Raw genomic sequence first — 17,786 nt, forward strand, 5'->3', positions numbered from 1 at the left:
TGCTCTGCCCTCAACAGGACAGACAAAGTACGCCGGAGCCGCGGCAGGAAGAAAAGAGGATGACATTGTATGAAGATGGGAGGAGCTGAACCGTGACACCCATTGGAACAGAAGCGGGACCGCCTCTGGGTGAGTATAATATTATTTCTCATCTTTCAGGATACATTGGGGGCTTATCTACAGAATTACAGAATGCTGTAGATAATCCCCTGATGCTGGTGGCCTTAGTTTATAGGCCAATTTTGGGTGACAGATTCCCTTAATACAATCATTCTGTTCCCTTAGAGCATACATATTGTCAGCTACACATCTGTTTACACGGGATAAACCACTGCTGACAATCGACTTTTTAATGCCTGTGTGAACACTCATATCTGTTGATGAGCAAGCATTTTGCTAGTTTTTCATCTGATCAGTAGCCTGGCTACAGATGATTGAGTGAATGTTTTACGAATGCAGGTTTGCAGATTATCTGCTGGTGTAAATGAGCCTTAATTCTGTGTGAGCCATTTTTGGACTAAACTGTAATGCAGAAAGATTTAAAATAAATAAATAAAAATCCTTGTTTGTCATCTTTCTTCATTAGAGTTCCCCTGGTGTTTGAACCCAAAGACATAGAGGACAACTTGGCTTTTCGCAAGAGGATCATGCACAACTGGATATCCATGGATATCTGTATAAAATGTGAAGAATATATCTTGGATGTTTTAGATATGAGCAACCAGAGTGAGTTCCCAGTGAGCTCCTCGAAGTCTCGCAGCATTTCAGAATCTTCTCTCATATTACAAGGCCTTAATAAAAATGGTCTGGGTTCAAGGACCTTCATTCCAGCACCATTCTGAGTTCTGCTCTTGAGAATCATACTTTTACGAAAACTCTACCATCTTAAAATCAAAAGATAATGGTGGACTCTCTGGGACAAAGGGAGAACCTTAAACTTTTAATCTGAATATTAACTTATTTGTTTGTGGTGTCATGTGTTGATGAATAGGCCCATCTGAATAAAATTATTTTTTTTTCCAATGACGTTCCTAGCTCCCTGGTGGGGCGTACAGGGTCCATAATCTAAATTAATTTATAATGTAATGGTCACTATCAAATAATTGACTGCTACAATGACTGAAATCACTGGGAGGGTGGTGCTTATGATTTGTAACTTATCAATATTTAAGAAATGATTAATATTTTAATGTAAATACATATTTGCCTTTTTTACAAAATTTTGCACCTTGCTATTTGCTGCACTTACTGAATGCAGTTTCTTAAAGAGTGAATCACTAGACACATTTTTGGCATGTGGTGGACGGGCAACTCTAGACTTTGTGACTATAACTTTTGTTTTCCCCTTTTATGTTTTTAGGCCTGGTTGTATTCTTTAAGTAGTTCTATTGCTTTTATTTTGGCCTAATGGTAAAATAATTGATTAAGAATGTATATTCTGTTAACTGCAATTTGGAAAATAAAGTGCAAGAATATGATGCTGGTCAAAATGTTTAATTTTTGAGTCCACAGTGCTAGAAAATTAAAATTGAGATGGGAACGATGCTGTTAAATGGAATGTTTTGATTAGGATATTTGGTCTTTAGGGCAGGCTTCTCTACAAAATAAAACTATATATATTTTAAGGTGAGAAAGCATTGTAGCTATATATACTGTAACTTTATACTTCCTACATCAATGTTTTCTCTCACCTTAACATATATAAATGTTTTATATTCAAATTTTTATAGTGAAGTCTGGCTTAAAGACCCAATATCCTAACCAAAACGTTTCCATGTAATACCATGTTCACATATAAAACAAAACTATCTTTTAATGGAGATATATTATAACAAATATCTCTTTTCATGAAGGTCGGTCACAGTATAAAATGTAAGGTAAATCACAGGGATACTATTTGGCCTGAAGAACAAATGGCACAAAGTGTTATGCAACAGCCAGACTCCCAGCACAAGTCAACCTTCTTATAAAAGCGTCAATGTTGTGAAAATTGACATTGACCTCTGCTGTGACTTAATACAGATGACAATATGAACAAGGGTATAACAGATGATGGGAGGGTGGGGACAAGTGTCCATGTCGCAGGCAGTGAGGAGAGACTGTGGAGAAGGAAGGGGTTAGAGCTTATAAAGTGGAGAAGTAGGAGAGACGGGGATCATTGGCTGCAAGGACAGGAGAATCTGACATGGGACACAAACGGAACGTCAGCAGCAGAAGTGGACTGCATGAAAGGGCAACTGGTGGAACCAGGTGCTATGGGAGGTAAAGGGAAGGAGGTCAGGCAATCTCTGCATGGGGGTGGCCACATGGCTGTATCTTAAGATACTCTGCACCATCACTAGCTGGCGGCGCATGATGGGGCATTGAGGTAGACTGTACATATCAGGTGTGTGAGATACTACAGAAGATTCCTCAACGGAAGAAGAGCTGAAGCTAGCCTAGCCTCCTGTCGGGGTCGTCACGACAATACCCTTCCTTCACCAGTCATTCCAAATCAGAATAAGAGCAGTGGTACCGGGGTGAAGAATGAGTCAGACAAAAGCTGGTTCAAACTCAGTGCCTGCTCGTGCTTCCACACGTAGTGGGAACGTCACAGCAACTGACTTTATTTTCTAATACACAACATTATATGATCTATTGGGGGAAGGTGTGCAGAGGGCGGGGTTAGGCGGGGTTTAAGCAATGTATCTAGTATTCAGTCCCTCTGGTTGGCTCTGACATCATCTGATGAATCTTCCTTTCTCCACGTCGCTCTAAGTTTCGATTTCAAGAGAAATGATACTTGGCTTCTGGAATGTGAAACTCTCTTCTGTAATTAGGGCAAAGGTGAATACTGGCAGCCATCTTAAATACAGTTAAATTTGCATTAGCAAGCATAAAGGAAAAACTTATTGTTTCACAGCATAAGAATATATATTTTTACCTTGACACTCCCATGGCTGGTTGCATTTGCAGCGGAGTGTGGAAATATGGGCCAGAGGGTGGCACCAAAATACTGTTGGGACAGGGCAGATGTGCGGCAGCCGCAGAATCTTACTGACTGGGTGGGAGAAGAAGGGGTTAGAGCTTATAAAGGTGGGGAAAAAGTGAGAGGAGAGTAGGGATCATAGGCTGCAAAGATGGAAGAGAATTAGACATGGGACACGTACATTAACCCTTCTTAACAGGGCACATCAATCAGGGGCATGCAGTCTGTAAACTGAAATAACCTACATGCAAGACAGTCATGACAACATGTGATGCAGTTTATACCCAACGTTCACTCATTTTACTGGACGGAGTAGGCAACTCCATCTTTGCTTCAATTAAGTAGATGGTGGGCTCCATGCCATTTCCTTGTCCTACTCCGATGTCAATCATTGTAAAGCTGTTTTAAAATGTACACTTTTTTTAAATGATAAACCATCACCTTGAAGAATTAAAGTGCCGGTTCAGCAGGTACAGACTGCCAGCAGCACGATTGTGTATAGGGTGAAGTAGTTCTTTAATGCAACATCAATGAATAAAGTCCTATAAAAATGTAGATTTTTCTCCAGAGAAGGCCAACTGGTTCAAGTCTCCATTGTTGTCCTGGTCATCTAGGATCATATTTCCAAGTCCATCACAAATCATTGCGATATTTAAGTTTGGTTCATGGTAACTGGAGTGTCCAAGAGATGAGGTACAAGGTGCTGTTGCAGGTCCTGGAAAAAAGTATATATTTTAATATTGGTCAGGAACAGCTGCCAAACAGCTTGTATCACAATGCCTCTAATGTGCTTTATAATTATAATAAGTTATATTATTACATACATGTAGAGGCACTAATGTGGTTGGTATGACTCGGGCTCTTTCAAGGCAGGCAATATTCTATGGACACTACCAAGCCACTTGCACTATTGTATGGACTGGACACCATGAGAGGGATATATTATGAAGTGTTACTGTCCCAAAAAGGGCTTTGTGCACAAGTTTTGGGACACCCATTAACAATAACTACCTGGATGTGATTCAATATTGTAATATATCTGGGTGCTGCCTCTGTGGCAGCCATATTTGTTGTTAGCCAGGTGGCTGACACTCTGCAATTGTGCCATCGCTTACCCTCCTCCTCTGAAGTGTGCAAAAGAATAGGTCCACTCAATGAATTGTCTGTGGATTGTTCACCATGGCTGAACGCTGACTCTTGATTTCGCTTCTCCTGTGCGGCGATGTCCGTATCATGATAGTCATGATAAATGGTAGTATTTTCTGTGCAACAGAAATTAACAATTTATTAGCGTCTGCGGTGTACAGTACACAAGGCAATAGAAGCTCCCAAATGGGTCATCATGACTAACAAGTGAAACATTTTGCTACAAATTATTAGATTCTTTGTCCAGCAACCATGAGGTAACACAAAATACAAATGTGTCTAACATGTATAAGAAGTGTACACAGAATATATGCACCATCTTATATTGGTTGCTGTGGGGAGGCTTTGTCTATAACTTTCATATTTGAGGCCTAGTAAGCCTGAGCATGCCTGTTGCCCATAGCAACCAATGAGGTTCTGGCTTCCAGGGAGCGTTGGTTGCTGTGGTTAGCAGCCATTTCTCAACCCCCTGCACAGTGCGGGGTTTGGATTAATAATCCATGGACTGGTAGCTCTTACTGCTTGTACTATAGGGCTGATTGATTATTCCGTCCCGTGCTTCCTATTGTGGACAGGGATGGTGAAATGGCATCTAAATGGCAACAGAGTCTGACCATTAAATTAAAATAATATACAGGGGTCCAGTTATTATAGATGGGGGCTGGAATGAAGCGCAGCTGGGTGGAGGCCCCCCATGACTGCTTTGAGCCGGGCGGTCTTTTTAAATAATGCCACGGCTGGGGATAGGAGGATGGCAAGGGGGAGGAGCTAGGAAGGGGGGAGTTAGTAGGGAAAGTGCGGGAAAACCACCATTCCCTACCTTAAGCCAGGACGAAGAAGATGTGTATGATGGTGTCGGCCGAGTCCATGATGTCCCAGCTGCGAGAGATGGCCAGGTCCAGGAGAGGGGGCTGGCTCGAGGCTCAGCTGGCCTCCATCATTGGCGCTGCAGGAGGATCCGGACAGAGTTCACGGGGCAGGAGGACCAGGCCCCCAGAGAGACTGTCACCCGAAGTCCCGGCGCATGGCAGGCGCAGGCTCCGGAGTCCCACTAGGGACCCTGCGGGCGGTGAGTCCGGCGGCGCTGCCCCCTCCGGTCGCTCCCGCTCCGGCAGGAATCCAAGTACCTGGCCTGCAGGCGCCGGGCGTCAAGCCCAGGACACCGCCGCTGCTGCTGGGAGCGCCGGACCGGAAGTGCGGCCTGCGCGATCCAGACAGTGTGCAGAGGGCGCCCTCCGCTCCATCGGCTTCATCTGGTGTCCCGGTGTCCAGAGGGCGAGCGGCCGCCACGACACCTGCTCCCTGTAGGTCCCCGGTGCTCAGAGGGCGAGCGGCCGCCGCTCCCCCTGCCCCCATCAGGTCCCCAGTGCTCAGGGGGCATGCAGCGGCAGGCAGAGGAAGAGGAGCACAGCCAGGAAGAGCAGCAGCAGCATCCAGGAATGTGGACCCTCTACCTGCGGCAGGCACCCACAGCGCATCACCTCCCAGGGTGCTTGCTGGGATTACCACAAGGAGTGCACAGGCGGCGGACGGTGAGCGGCCGGGAGATTTTCAACGTCCCGCATACACGGAACGGCGCAGTGGAGGGAGAGATGCAGGCAGCAGTGTCGAGCTGTCTGCCCGGGAGCGAGGAATGTTACACGACCGTGCGGGCTCGCCCGGGTTGGAACACGGGGATCGGTCGAGGTCGCCTAGCAGGTCTCCGGAGCACAGAGCAGCGTTTACCCGTTACCCATCGGACGGTGAGGTGGTGGGGGATACTGGCCATGGACGGAGGAGTGGGTCGGTACAGCAGCTCCAGCACGCTCGGGTCCCCCCTGGTGACGAGGAGGCCAGGGGCGCGGGCCTGGGGCAGAGAGGGCTAGCGGCGCAGCAGTCCCAACACGCTCGGGTCCCCCCTGGTGACGAGGAGGCCAGGGGCGCGGGCCTAGGGCATCGACGCGGCGAGGAGGTGTCGGCGTCCAGCAGCGATCGTCAAGTGGGGTCGGAGCGACAGGGATCCGGAGGTCCAGCTGGCGGGGACACAGCACCCGCGCAGCGTTGTGAGTATGAGTCTATGTCTGGTTTGTCGCCCACAGGGGCCGGGTTGCAGGAAGCTAGAGGGGGTCGGGTGGTAGTGTGTGAGGAACAGCAGAGGAGTGGGCCGATTGTGGCGCAGGTGCCAGGTATGCAGGATTTATTGCAGGGTATGTCGCAAATTTTGTGTAGATTAGAGGAAGGGTCGGCAACTGGGGTTGCTGCATCGCCGGTTGAGGCGTGGATGTCTGGGCGGGGGGTGGAACCCCCGTCGGGGAGTGGGTTGGTAAGCCCTGGTCGGGTGTTGGAGGTTGCATCGTCAGGTGTATCGGTTTCGGTTCAGACAGAGAAGGAGAAAGGCGATATGGTCAAATTAGATGACAGAGCGAAAGGGGAAGTTTATGTGTGCTTTGAAGGGCCGTTGGGAGCGCATTTGAAGAAGGAGGTGAAGGAGAAGATTTGGCAAGATGAGTACGTGGACATTTTTTCCCTGCTTCCGTTGGAGAAGTTTAACTTGGATAAAGGGAAAAAAGACAATAGCAAGAAGGAGGAGGAAGAAAAACGGAGGTGGCGGCTAATTCCGCAGACATTTGTGAATTGGTTGCAGGCATTTGCAATATTGGCGAGTGTAGTGGGGGAGAAGGCGCCCGAGAATTGCTCGGGTTTGTTTTGCTATTTAGACTCGATTGGGGAGGCGCATCCTACATATGGCGGTCAGACGTGGCTGCGGTATGATGAGCAGTTCAGGCAGCGAAAGGCGGTGAGGCCGGAAATTAGGTGGGACTAGAAGGATATAGCCTAAGAAAAAGCCGAATAAATTTCGGTTGATTCAACATTTGTTGTATCCAAAAGGTCGGTCGGGAAATGATGGCATCGCCCAAGAGCTGTGCTCTGTTGAGTATACATCATTCGATGCAGTGGTGCAGTGGGTGAGGAGGCACGGCCCGGGGGCGTTATTGGCAAACACGGATATTGAAACGGCCTTCCGGTGCATCCGGACAGCGTTCCGTTGTTAGGTTCTTTTTGGAATGGTGGTTACTATTTGGATAGATGTTTGCCAATGGGTTGCGCCATTTCTTGTTCCTTGTTTGAGACGTTTAGTACTTTACTGGAGTGGGTGGTTAGGGACGTGGCGGGAGTTCAGTCTGTTATCCATTATTTGGATGATTTTTTGTTTATTGGTCCGCCTGATTCCGCGGTATGCTGTAATGCGTTAACGGCTATGTTTTGGGTCGCAGAGCTTTTTGGAGTTCCATTAGCAGCGGATAAGACGGAGGGTCCCAGTACGGTGTTGAGTTTTTTGGGAATTTTAATTGACTCCGAGAGAATGGAGTGTCGGTTGCCGGAGGATAAACTGGCCCTGCTGCAACAGGAGGTTGATAGAGCTAGGAAGAGGCGGAAGCTGACTTTGAAGGAGTTGCAGTCTCAGATCATACCCATGGGCAGGATATTTTGTCGCAGGTTGTCGGTCGCGACGGCAGGTGTGAAGGAGCCGCACCATTTTATTCGCTTGAGCAAGGAACACAAAGACGACTTGCTAGTGTGGCAACGTTTCTTGTGCAATTACAACGGGCGGTCATTGATTCAACAGGAGGTATTAACCAACCTTGATTGCGAGATATACAACCGGTTCGGCTGGTTACAGGGCCTATTGCGGTGGTCGGTGGTGTGCCGGACGGTGGCCAGTGGAGGGAGTTGGGCCTTACAAAAAACCTGGTTTTGTTAGAATTGTTTCCTATCGTGGTGGCGGTTTCCATTTGGGGGAAAATGTTTGCTAACAGGAGGGTTCGTTTTCATTGCGACAATATGAGCGTCGTGTTGGTGATTAACAGTTTATCGGCCTCGTCTCCCCCGGTGATTAAGTTGGTGAGGGAGTTGGTTTTCCGGTGCTTGGAGCTGAACGCTTGTATTTCGGCGGTGCATGTGTCGGGTGTACAGAACTCAATAGCCGATGCATTGTCTCGTTTCCAGTGGGACCGTTTTCGGGAATTGGCGCCGGACGCGGAGATCTCGGGAGAGGAATGCCCTTTGCATCTTTGGAGCGTGATTATGGACGAGCGGGACGGTTGATTCAGGAGTCTGTTACGAGCCAAACCTGGGCATCATACGAAGCCTCTTAGCGGGTATGGCAAAGTTGGGTGTCGGTGTGGGGCCAGTTGGTGTCTGACGAAGATAGGATGTTGGCGGTGTTATTCTTAATCGGCAAGGCGGCCGAGGAAGGTTGGTCGATTTCGAAGGTAAATAAATTTGTTGCTGGATTGGCTTTTGCTTTTATGTTGCAGGGGTTGGTGGACGCGACAAAACACTTTTTGGTCAGACAGGCACTTAGGGGTTTTAGGAGAGGTAATCAGACGATTGACCGTCACCGCCCCATTTCGTTTAGCCTTTTGGAACGGTTGGGCGGAGTCTTGGAGATTATTTGTGGCTCTAGTTTTGAGTTGGCGTTGTTTCGACTTGCTTTTTCATTAGCATTTTTTGGGGCAATGCGCGTTGGGGAGCTGGTGTCAAGGTCCAAAGTTAGGGCAGGGGGTTTGTTGGCGGAGGATGTGGAAGTTTGGACGGGGGGTATCGTATTTTGGATTCGGCATTCAAAGACTGACCAAATTGGGAGAGGAAAACGTGTGGTGCTGGGGAGGGTTAACGGGTCTTTGATGTGCCCTAGGAGTTGTCTGGAAGCATACTGGCAGTTGTGGTCAGGCAGATCCGGCCCTTTGTTGTGTCACGCAGAGGGGTCATTTTTGTCACGCTTTCAGTTCATTGCAGTGTTAAGAAGGGGTTTGCGGGAGTTGGGCCTTTCTCCGGATTTGTTTGGGTCGCATTCATTTCGGATAGGGGTGGCATCGGAAGCTGATAGTTTGGGTTTGGGCGCGGAGGACATTCGTAGAATTGGCAGGTGGACTTCGAATCGTTACTTAAGTTACGTCCGTCATTAATTTAGTGGTGTGTTACGATTTTGTATTTCACTCCAGTGTTTTTTCTTCATGCATCTTGTTGCAGGTGGGTCCCCTTACTTAGCCTGGATCTTCGGACATTCGTTCGTTCATTGGGGGGGCGCTGCGGGCCGAGGTCAGGCCGGACGGTAGGCAACTGGGTTTTAGTAGGCGGCAAGTTGTCATTCGGTGGTTGGGATATAGGGGGATGGTGTGGAGCAGGGCCCTTCCCGAATTTTCTAAGGCGGTTCGTTTAGATAGACAACCTGACATTTTGATTGTGCATTTGGGGGGGAACAACTTGGGTGTGCGGCCTGTCAGGAAGTTGATAAGGGACATACGGTTCGATTTGTTGAGGTTGCAGGTATCATTTCTTGGTGTGTTGATCGTGTGGTCAGATATTGTGCCTAGGAAACGGTGGAGGGTGGCTAGATCTTTGAAGGGTATTAACAGGGCTAGGGTCAAGTTAAATAGGGCAATATCGGGTTTTGTTTCCAGAAACGGGGGGATTAGCGTTAGACATTTTGAATTGGAGTCGGGGCTTGGTAACTACTGGTTGGAGGACGGAGTTCACTTAAACACGATTGGAATTGATTTGTGGACTTTGGCATTGCAAGAAGGAGTTGAAAGGGCGTTGGTGGCGTTGGGGCACTCACGAGCCTGAGGTGGTCAGGGCTGTTCGTGTGTGGTGGGGGGGTGGGGGTTCTTGGAGTTGACACTGATTGGTTGGGGGAAGGAATTGGAGCATAATTACAGGCAATTTAAAATGTGGTGGGGTTGGATCTGGCATTTTGGTATGGGCTCTGGACGGGGTTTTACCCTGGGAGCTGTTGGTGTTTTTTTCTCTTCCCGGAACGGGATGTACGGTGCCCTCGAGCTGGTTTTGACGGCTGAGGGTAATATGGTGGTCGATCTTTTTTTGTGGGATTTTGCCAGATCTTTTTAGCTCCAAGAACCCTCCCCTCGAATTTATATTGTTGTATTAATGTTTATGTTATTTTTTTTAATAAAAGTTGGCCGCTGTGGCCAAAATATCCAAAAGAATAATTGGTTATGTTTTTATTTAAGGAAAGGGTTGGGTCGGTGGGCAGGTTTTGGTGGTTTAGGTTACATACGAAGGAAAAGACCGTACTCGGCATATGCGGTCATGGGGTAGTTTGTGTCTTTTTGATTCTTTTATTTTGCGACGTGTGTCAATTTCAACATTTTTATGTGCATTTTTCGTATAATTTTCGGATATATAGACAGGTTTTTATCAGTGTAAGAGTAGACAATCGTGTGATATGCACCTATAGATATCTCACCACAATTCCCTTTTTTGGGGTAGTTTTATGGGATGTTTTTAATTTTTCTTCTAAATTTTGTATATATAATTGGAATTAATAAATTTTATTCGTATAATTAAATAAAAAAATTCAAATGAATAAAATATTTATATTTACGGTATTCAAGTACATGATTTTTTGGTAGTTATTTATAATTAGAATATTCTTTTGGTGAGTTATGTATAGGTCCGTATTGGTATTTGGGGACTCCAATAAAGTGTTTAAAATTTTCTGTCAATTTTAGTATGTCTTTGGGTCCAATATTGGTTACTAATGGTCATGAGCCTGCCGAAAGTCACTCGGTTAGCACCCGAGCATGATCGGATAACACCTTATCCCTGCACGTTCGCTCATCACTAGTTACTATCATGTGTGATACACTGAGCGTGAGTATCTATGCCATCACGTCTGATACTGCTACGCAGCTGTATCTAATCTTACTGTGTGATACTGCCAGCTGCACCTCTGTATATAGTCCTATCCTGTGAGCAACTGTGTGCTGAGCCTTAGTATCTAAGCCTATCATGTGACATTGCCTACTGAGCCTCAGTATCTAAATCTTTTGCCATCACCTTCTTTAATTGGCTCTGTACCTCCTTGAGTTGCCGATGTTGTATCACCAATTGTGATTAAATGACTCCCGTAAATGTTAATGTTGTAGTTTCTTATCACATTTTGTGGTGTGCTCGTCATCTGAGATCCTGTAATAAAAAAAAGTTGTCTTTTAAATAACATGTAGAATTTAAAGGGAGCACCACTTAGTTTGTCATTCTCTCCTGACTTTGCTGACTATGAAATTCCCCAATTTCACATTGCTAATTTTACCAGGGTGACCATCTTGCATTTTTTTTCTGCCGTTGATAACATTTGGTTGTCACAGAACAGCTTTCATTTTGTATTCTGTTCTCGAAAAATTATTGGTTTCTATGTTGGCAACAAATGTTAATTATACATTTTTTTTTTGTAAACCCACTTCTCTTTTCATTGCTACTTCCCATCATATTTCCAAATTTCTGAGTTGCTATTATTAGGGGATACTGTTTTCTCAAAAAGATAATAAAGTGGATCTTAAAGGCAACCAGTCACCAGAAATAACACTGTTAACCTGCAGTTAAGCGGTTACGCTGCAGGTTAGCAGCATTATTATTCTATTTCTCGCCATTGCATTCGGCTGCGTGCAGGTGCTGGCCAGAATAATAATGCTGTTAACCTGCAGATTACCGTATATACTTGAGTATAAGCCGAGATTTTAAGCCCAAATTTTTGGGCTGAAAGTGCCCCTCTCGGCTTATACTCGAGTCAAGGTGGGTGGCAGGGTCGGCGGGTGAGGGGGAGAGGGCGCTGAGGTATACTTACCTAGTCCCACCGATCCTGACGCTCCCCCTGCCGTCCCACGGGTCTTCTGTGCTGCAGCTTCTTCCCCTCTTCAGCGGTCACGTGGGACCGCTCATTAGAAAAATGAATAGACGGCTCCACCTCCCATAGGGGTGGAGCCGCCTATTCATTTCTCTAATCAGCGGTAACGGTGACCGCTGATAGAGAAAGAAGCTGCAGCACAGAAGACCGTGGGACAGGCAGAGGGAGCCGGACGTCGGGACCAGGTAAGTATGTCATATTTACCTGTCCCCGTTCCAGCCGCCGGGCGCCGCTCCATCTTCCCGACGTCGCTCCGCTCTGACTGTTCAGGTCAGAGGGCGCGATGACGCATATAGTGTGCGCGCCGCCCTCTGCCTGATCAGTCAGTGCGGAGACGCCAGGACCGGACGCCGGAACGAGACGCCGGGAGCTGCAATCAAGAGAGGTGAGTATGGCTTTTTTTTTTTTTTTATTGCAGCAGCGGCAATGGCACAGATTTATGTGGAGCATCTATGGGGGCAGTATGAACGGTGCAGAGCATCTATGGGGGCAGTATGAACGGTGCAGAGCATCTATGGGGGCAGTATGAACGGTGCAGAGCATCTATGGGGGCAGTATGAACGGTGCAGAGCATCTATGGGGGCAGTATGAACGGTGCAGAGCATCTATGGGGGCAGTATGAACGGTGCAGAGCATATATGGGGGCAGTATGAACGGTGCAGAGCATATATGGGGCACAGATATGGGGGCAGTATGAACGGTACAGAGCACTATATGGGGCACAGATATGGGGGCAGTATGAACGGTACAGAGCACTATATGGGGCACAGATATGGGGGCAGTATGAACGGTGCAGAGCACTATATGGGGCACAGATATGGGGGCAGTATGAACGGTGCAGAGCACTATATGGGGCACAGATATGGGGGCAGTATGAACGGTGCAGAGCACTATATGGGGCACAGATATGGGGGCAGTATGAACGGTACAGAGCACTATATGGGGCAGTATGAACGGTGCAGAGCATACAGGGCACAGATATGGGGCAATATGAACGGTGCAGAGCACTATATGGCAGAGCTATGGGGAAATATGAACGGTGCAGAGCACTATATGGCACAGCTATGGGGAAATAATGAACGGTGCAGAGCACTATATGGCACAGCTATGTGGAAATAATGATCTATTTTTATTTTTGAAATTCACCGGTAAATGCTGCATTTCCACCCTAGGCTTATACTCGAGTCAATAGGTTTTCCCAGTTTTTTGTGGCAAAATTAGGGGGGTCGGCTTATACTCGGGTCGGCTTATACTCGAGTATATACGGTAACTGCATATCTGCAGGTTAACAGCGTTATTTCTGGTGACAGGTTCCCTTTAAGTCTAACTTTTTTGTAGGTTGGTCATAATGGCAATTGAAGGACGGATAACACCTTCATTATTGGGCAATTTTCCTTTTTTTTTTTTCCCTCCCTTCTTACAAGAGTCATAATGTTATTATTTTTCTGTTCTCATAACCAAATAAGGGATTGTTGTTGTTTTTTTTGTTTTTTATTGTTTTTTTTTTGGGTGGGGGGGATTATTTACCATGTTCTCTATATGGTAAAACTGACCTGGCAATATGATTCTCTGGGTCATGCAGATATCAAATATGTATAGTTTTTGTTTTTTTATTGAAATGGTGAAATAAAATTTTGGAAATTTGTATGAAAGTAATTTTTGCTTGTGTCCCCATTTTCTGACACCTAAAATGTTTTACATTTTTGGCATATGGGGATGTTTGATGGCTTATTTTGTGCCCTGAGCTGATTTTTTTACTGATAAAATTTCGGGGACTGTACAATGTTTTGATCACCACTTATTGCATTGTTGCGGAAGCCAAAAAAACATAATTTTGAAGTTTTGATTTTTTTTTTCCTTGTTACAGTTACGCTGTTACCAATTAAATTAATTTATTTTATATATTGATAAATTGGACTTTTGAGTACAGTGATACCAAATATAGGTATATTTTTTAAATTATAATATTAATAATATATTTGTGCAAAGACAGACCTACAATAGAAAAAGCAATTGGTTTTACTGAGGGTCATACATGAATGTACAAGAAAACTAAGAATAGAAAAAAACATTCAACAAATTGCACTTAGCCCATTCAGTGATTGCACCAATACCCACTTATTTGGTGTCCGTAACACCATTCAAGAAAAATATATAATACAATGAGAATAAATAAATACATAAATGAATTGAGAATTGCGTTTGAACCTGCTCTAGGAAATTGCTTTCCATATACTGGTAGATTTCCTGGCCGCAATGAAAAAAAGAGGGATAAAAAGCAACAGATGGGTTAATAACCTGAATGTCTTTCCTGTACGTGGAAAAAGATGGAATTAAAATTACATGGAGATTAGGTACCAATAGTCAAGAGGAGAGATTGCACTACAATACATGTAGGATGATTCACAGTTTTGAAGAAAATTCACACTTGGAGTTACACTGTCCTGTAACTTGTGGATCTTATGGGGTTTTGGAGAAGAAAGCTGGTAGTACAAAGTTTATAACAGACAAGTGCTGTCTAAAATTAGCACACACAGAGGCTGCCCCGGCCTGTGGCTGCACCTCTGTTGTAGTACTGATGTCGGGTCGGAAATCTGCAATGCGTGTGCCGCTTTACCTTTCGTCAATCTTGAATGGGAGCTGTCGGTTCTTCCTGCACAAAGAAAATCAGCAGGAGTGTCTGGAGAACTGTGTGGTTCCTGATCGCCGAGGAGTAGTCGCTAGCTCCTTGTGAGCGACAGATGGAGCAGGACCTGCAGTGACGTGGATGATCACGTGAGACCCGGCGGGTCTGTGCTTAGCGTCGGCAAGTACGGATGGCAAAAAGGACCAGAATTATCCTCCATCCGTAGCTCACAAGGAGCTAGCGACTACTCCTCGGAGATCAGGAACCACACAGTTCTCTGGACACTCCTGCTGATTTTTTTTGTGCAGGAAGAACCGACGGCTCCCATTCAAGATCAACGGAGTCCCTCAAGGCTCTGTTCTAGGGCCCTTACTTTTTTCCATCTATACCCTTGGCCTAGGAAAACTCATAAAGTCAACATGGCTTCCAGTACCACCTGTATGTGGATGACACTCAGATCTACCGCTCTGGCCCATATGTCACCTCTCTGCTGTCCAGAATCCCGAAGTGTCTATCAGCCATATCCTCCTTCTTCACCTCTCACTTCCTAAAACTCAATGTAGACAAAACCAAACTCATCATCTTTCCCCATCTCGCATATCCCCCCTACCTGATCTATCTATTATGGTAAACGGCACCACGCTCTCTCCCGCACCCGAAATCCGCTGCCTAGGGGTAACTCTTGACTCTGCCCTGTCCTTCAAACCGCACGTCCAAACTCTTGCCACCTCCTGTCGCCTCCTTCAGACGGAACCTGAAAACCCATCTCTTCAGGAAAGCCTACAGCCTGCAATAACCTTTCTGCCACCTGACCAACCGCCCGAGCTGCCGCCTCACCAACCGCCCGAGCTGCCGCATCACCACCACCAGAGCTGCCGCATCTCCGACCTTCTGTCTCTTCCCCAGTATCCTGTAGAATGTAAGTCCGCAAGGGCAGGGTTCTCTCCCCTCTGTACCAGTCTGTCATCATAAATTTGTGTACTGTAAATGATATCTATAACCCTGTATGTAACCCCTTTCTCATGTACAGTACCATGGAATTACCGATGCTATATAAATAATAATAGTAATAATACATGAAAATGCATAGAATTTTTTAACAACTAATTGATGCTGTTATTGTGATGTAATGTAGATATTGTACAATGCGAGTGATGTGTAGTGAATAGGGATAGCATAATCAGGTTTAGGACATAGGGTAAAGTATAAGACTTAGATTTAGAAAGGGAAATAAGCAGTGGTGGGTATATTAGTTATAAGAAGTAGTGTACAGGTTTAGATACGGTTAATATGTTGGGACCAGCCCAGCATGGGAAGAGAGGAGGAGCACTTCCTTCTCTTATGGAGCACTTCCTGGTTAGATTAGATAGATAGTGTGTTAGGCCGGGGTCACACTTGCGAGTGCAATGCAAGAAACTCGCATCAATACCCGGCACTGCCACCGGCACTCGGAACGGCAACTTTCTTCAGCAGACATTCCTGTAACATCTGGGGCCTACGGCCTGAACTAGGCATGGGGATGCGTGCATTATTCCCTTCCAAGAAGTGGTCTGGAGAATACTGTGTTGCCAAATGGAAGATTCCAGGGGCTGAAGGAACAAGTAAGAATAAAGTTCCTATTCTCCTGGGTGCTGCGCTTTCAGTACAAAGCCTGGGCATTTTCATAAACACTATTAACCATATACCTGCCGTTCAATAGTGTTATCAAACCTGACTGATTCCCTTTAACATACGTAATAAAATGTTATTGTACTATTATGTTATATTATTGTGGGGGGCTATTTATTTTCTTTTTTATTGTATTAGATACAGGAGAGAAGATGGATTATGTTAATAAACAGCTTCTGTCTTCTCAAGGGACACTCAGTGGTACGATGTATGAGCTCAGCAGGTCAGTGCTCATGCTGTGCAGCGCTACACCACTGGTGAGGGCAGGATGGGACACTTGGCTCACTACTCAGGACAGTGGGATAGATTCCCAAATCTGTTACTGTCCCTTTGGATTCTGGACGGTTAGGAGCTATGATATTCCCTCCGCCCCTTCACATATGGTAATCCGGTTTCCTTCACTCACCACTAGAGGGAGCTCACTGCATACAGATTTATACAGCTCCCATAATACTCAATAATAAGTCCATGCTCAGTAAGCTCCTCCTAGCCTTTGTAGTATCATAGAGGAGCGCAATTTTCAATTTACTTACCGTAACTCATAAAAGACCATATTAATTTGTTTCTAATTAATGTACTCACGTTGTTCTGTTAGCTCGAATATCTTTGAGGCCACTTCTGTCCCTGGAATACTTCCATTTGTTGCAGGTCCTTCAACATCTAAAATTAAAATTTATTTTAACAAACTTCTACTTCAATTCTTTTGATCCAACAGATTATCAATTATTCAACTTTGAGTTGATACTAGAAAAAACTGTGAAAAATGTAAAAACCAAAAAAAAAGTGTAGAAAACTTTCAGAAAGACTACAATCTTATACTAAAAATTTACTTCTGCAGAGACAGAGGAATAAGGGGCAGATTCTGTATTATAAAACGAATTTCACAAAGTTTTTTGTATTTTTTGCTGTAGATATTGGGAAGTAAAACAATTGAAGTACAAGCTGTGGCCAGCAGGTGGAACTGTAGAATTTGGAGAGTAGATTAAAGTGAAGGCCTTGTTACTGTGGATTGAGAAATGCTACAGCACATCCAGGAGTATGGTGAGCTTATGCAGATCCCTGTGCACACGCTTATGTAAACACAGCAGCCTCTTTAACCCCTTCAGTGCTGGGACTTTTTTTGTTTTTGCACTGTAGATTTTTCTTCTCCTTCTTCCAAAAGCCGTAACTTTAGTTTCACTTTATCATATAATATACTGAAGAACATGAAATAAATCCTAAGTGTGGTGAAATTGTACAAACAAAACAAAAAACAATGATGGAATTACTGTATGTATGTGCTCTGTGTTTACATGTATGTATGTATGTGCTCTGTATACATGTATGTATGTATGTGCTCTGTGTATACATGTATGTATGTATGTGTTCTGTGTTTACATGTATGTATGTATGTGCTCTGTGTTTACATGTATGTATGTGCTCTGTATACATGTATGTATGTATGTGCTCTGTGTATACATGTATGTATGTATGTGTTCTGTGTTTACATGTATGTATGTATGTGCTCTGTGTTTACATGTATGTATGTATATATGTATGTGTTCTGTGTTTACATGTATGTATGTATGTATGTATGTGCTCTGTGTATACATGTATGTATGTATGTGTTCTGTGTTTACATGTATGTATGTATGTGCTCTGTGTTTACATGTATGTATGTATATATGTATGTGTTCTGTGTTTACATGTAT

General features: G+C 45.1%; 2 protein-coding genes across 8 annotated transcripts in view; one reads left to right on the forward strand and one right to left on the reverse strand.

The window, feature by feature from the left end:
* The window catches only part of LOC138666685 (protein spire homolog 1-like), a 37,680-nt gene extending 36,208 nt beyond the window's left edge, over positions 1-1,472 (forward strand). The window contains exon 16 of the mRNA XM_069754869.1: positions 587-1,472. Coding sequence (XP_069610970.1) covers positions 587-842 — 256 coding nt within the window. The 3' untranslated portion in view covers positions 843-1,472. The remainder of the gene's footprint in view (positions 1-586) is intronic.
* Positions 1,473-2,542: 1,070 nt separating this feature from the next.
* The window catches only part of ZBP1 (Z-DNA binding protein 1), a 36,676-nt gene continuing 21,432 nt past the window's right edge, over positions 2,543-17,786 (reverse strand). For 3 of the 7 annotated variants that reach the window (XM_069750963.1, XM_069750959.1, XM_069750957.1), the window contains 4 exons: positions 16,678-16,755; positions 10,958-11,086; positions 4,084-4,230; positions 2,543-3,683 (listed from right to left, as the gene is read on the reverse strand). In XM_069750963.1, the coding sequence (XP_069607064.1) occupies positions 3,511-3,683; positions 4,084-4,230; positions 10,958-11,086; positions 16,678-16,755 (527 nt within the window). In that variant the 3' untranslated portion in view covers positions 2,543-3,510. The remainder of the gene's footprint in view (positions 3,684-4,083; positions 4,231-10,957; positions 11,087-16,677; positions 16,756-17,786) is intronic. The other 4 variants (XM_069750964.1, XM_069750958.1, XM_069750962.1 and 1 more) reach the window with 2 other exon arrangements.

This window comes from Ranitomeya imitator, chromosome 2 (genome assembly GCF_032444005.1).
Source record: "Ranitomeya imitator isolate aRanImi1 chromosome 2, aRanImi1.pri, whole genome shotgun sequence".
NCBI lineage: Eukaryota > Metazoa > Chordata > Amphibia > Anura > Dendrobatidae > Ranitomeya > Ranitomeya imitator.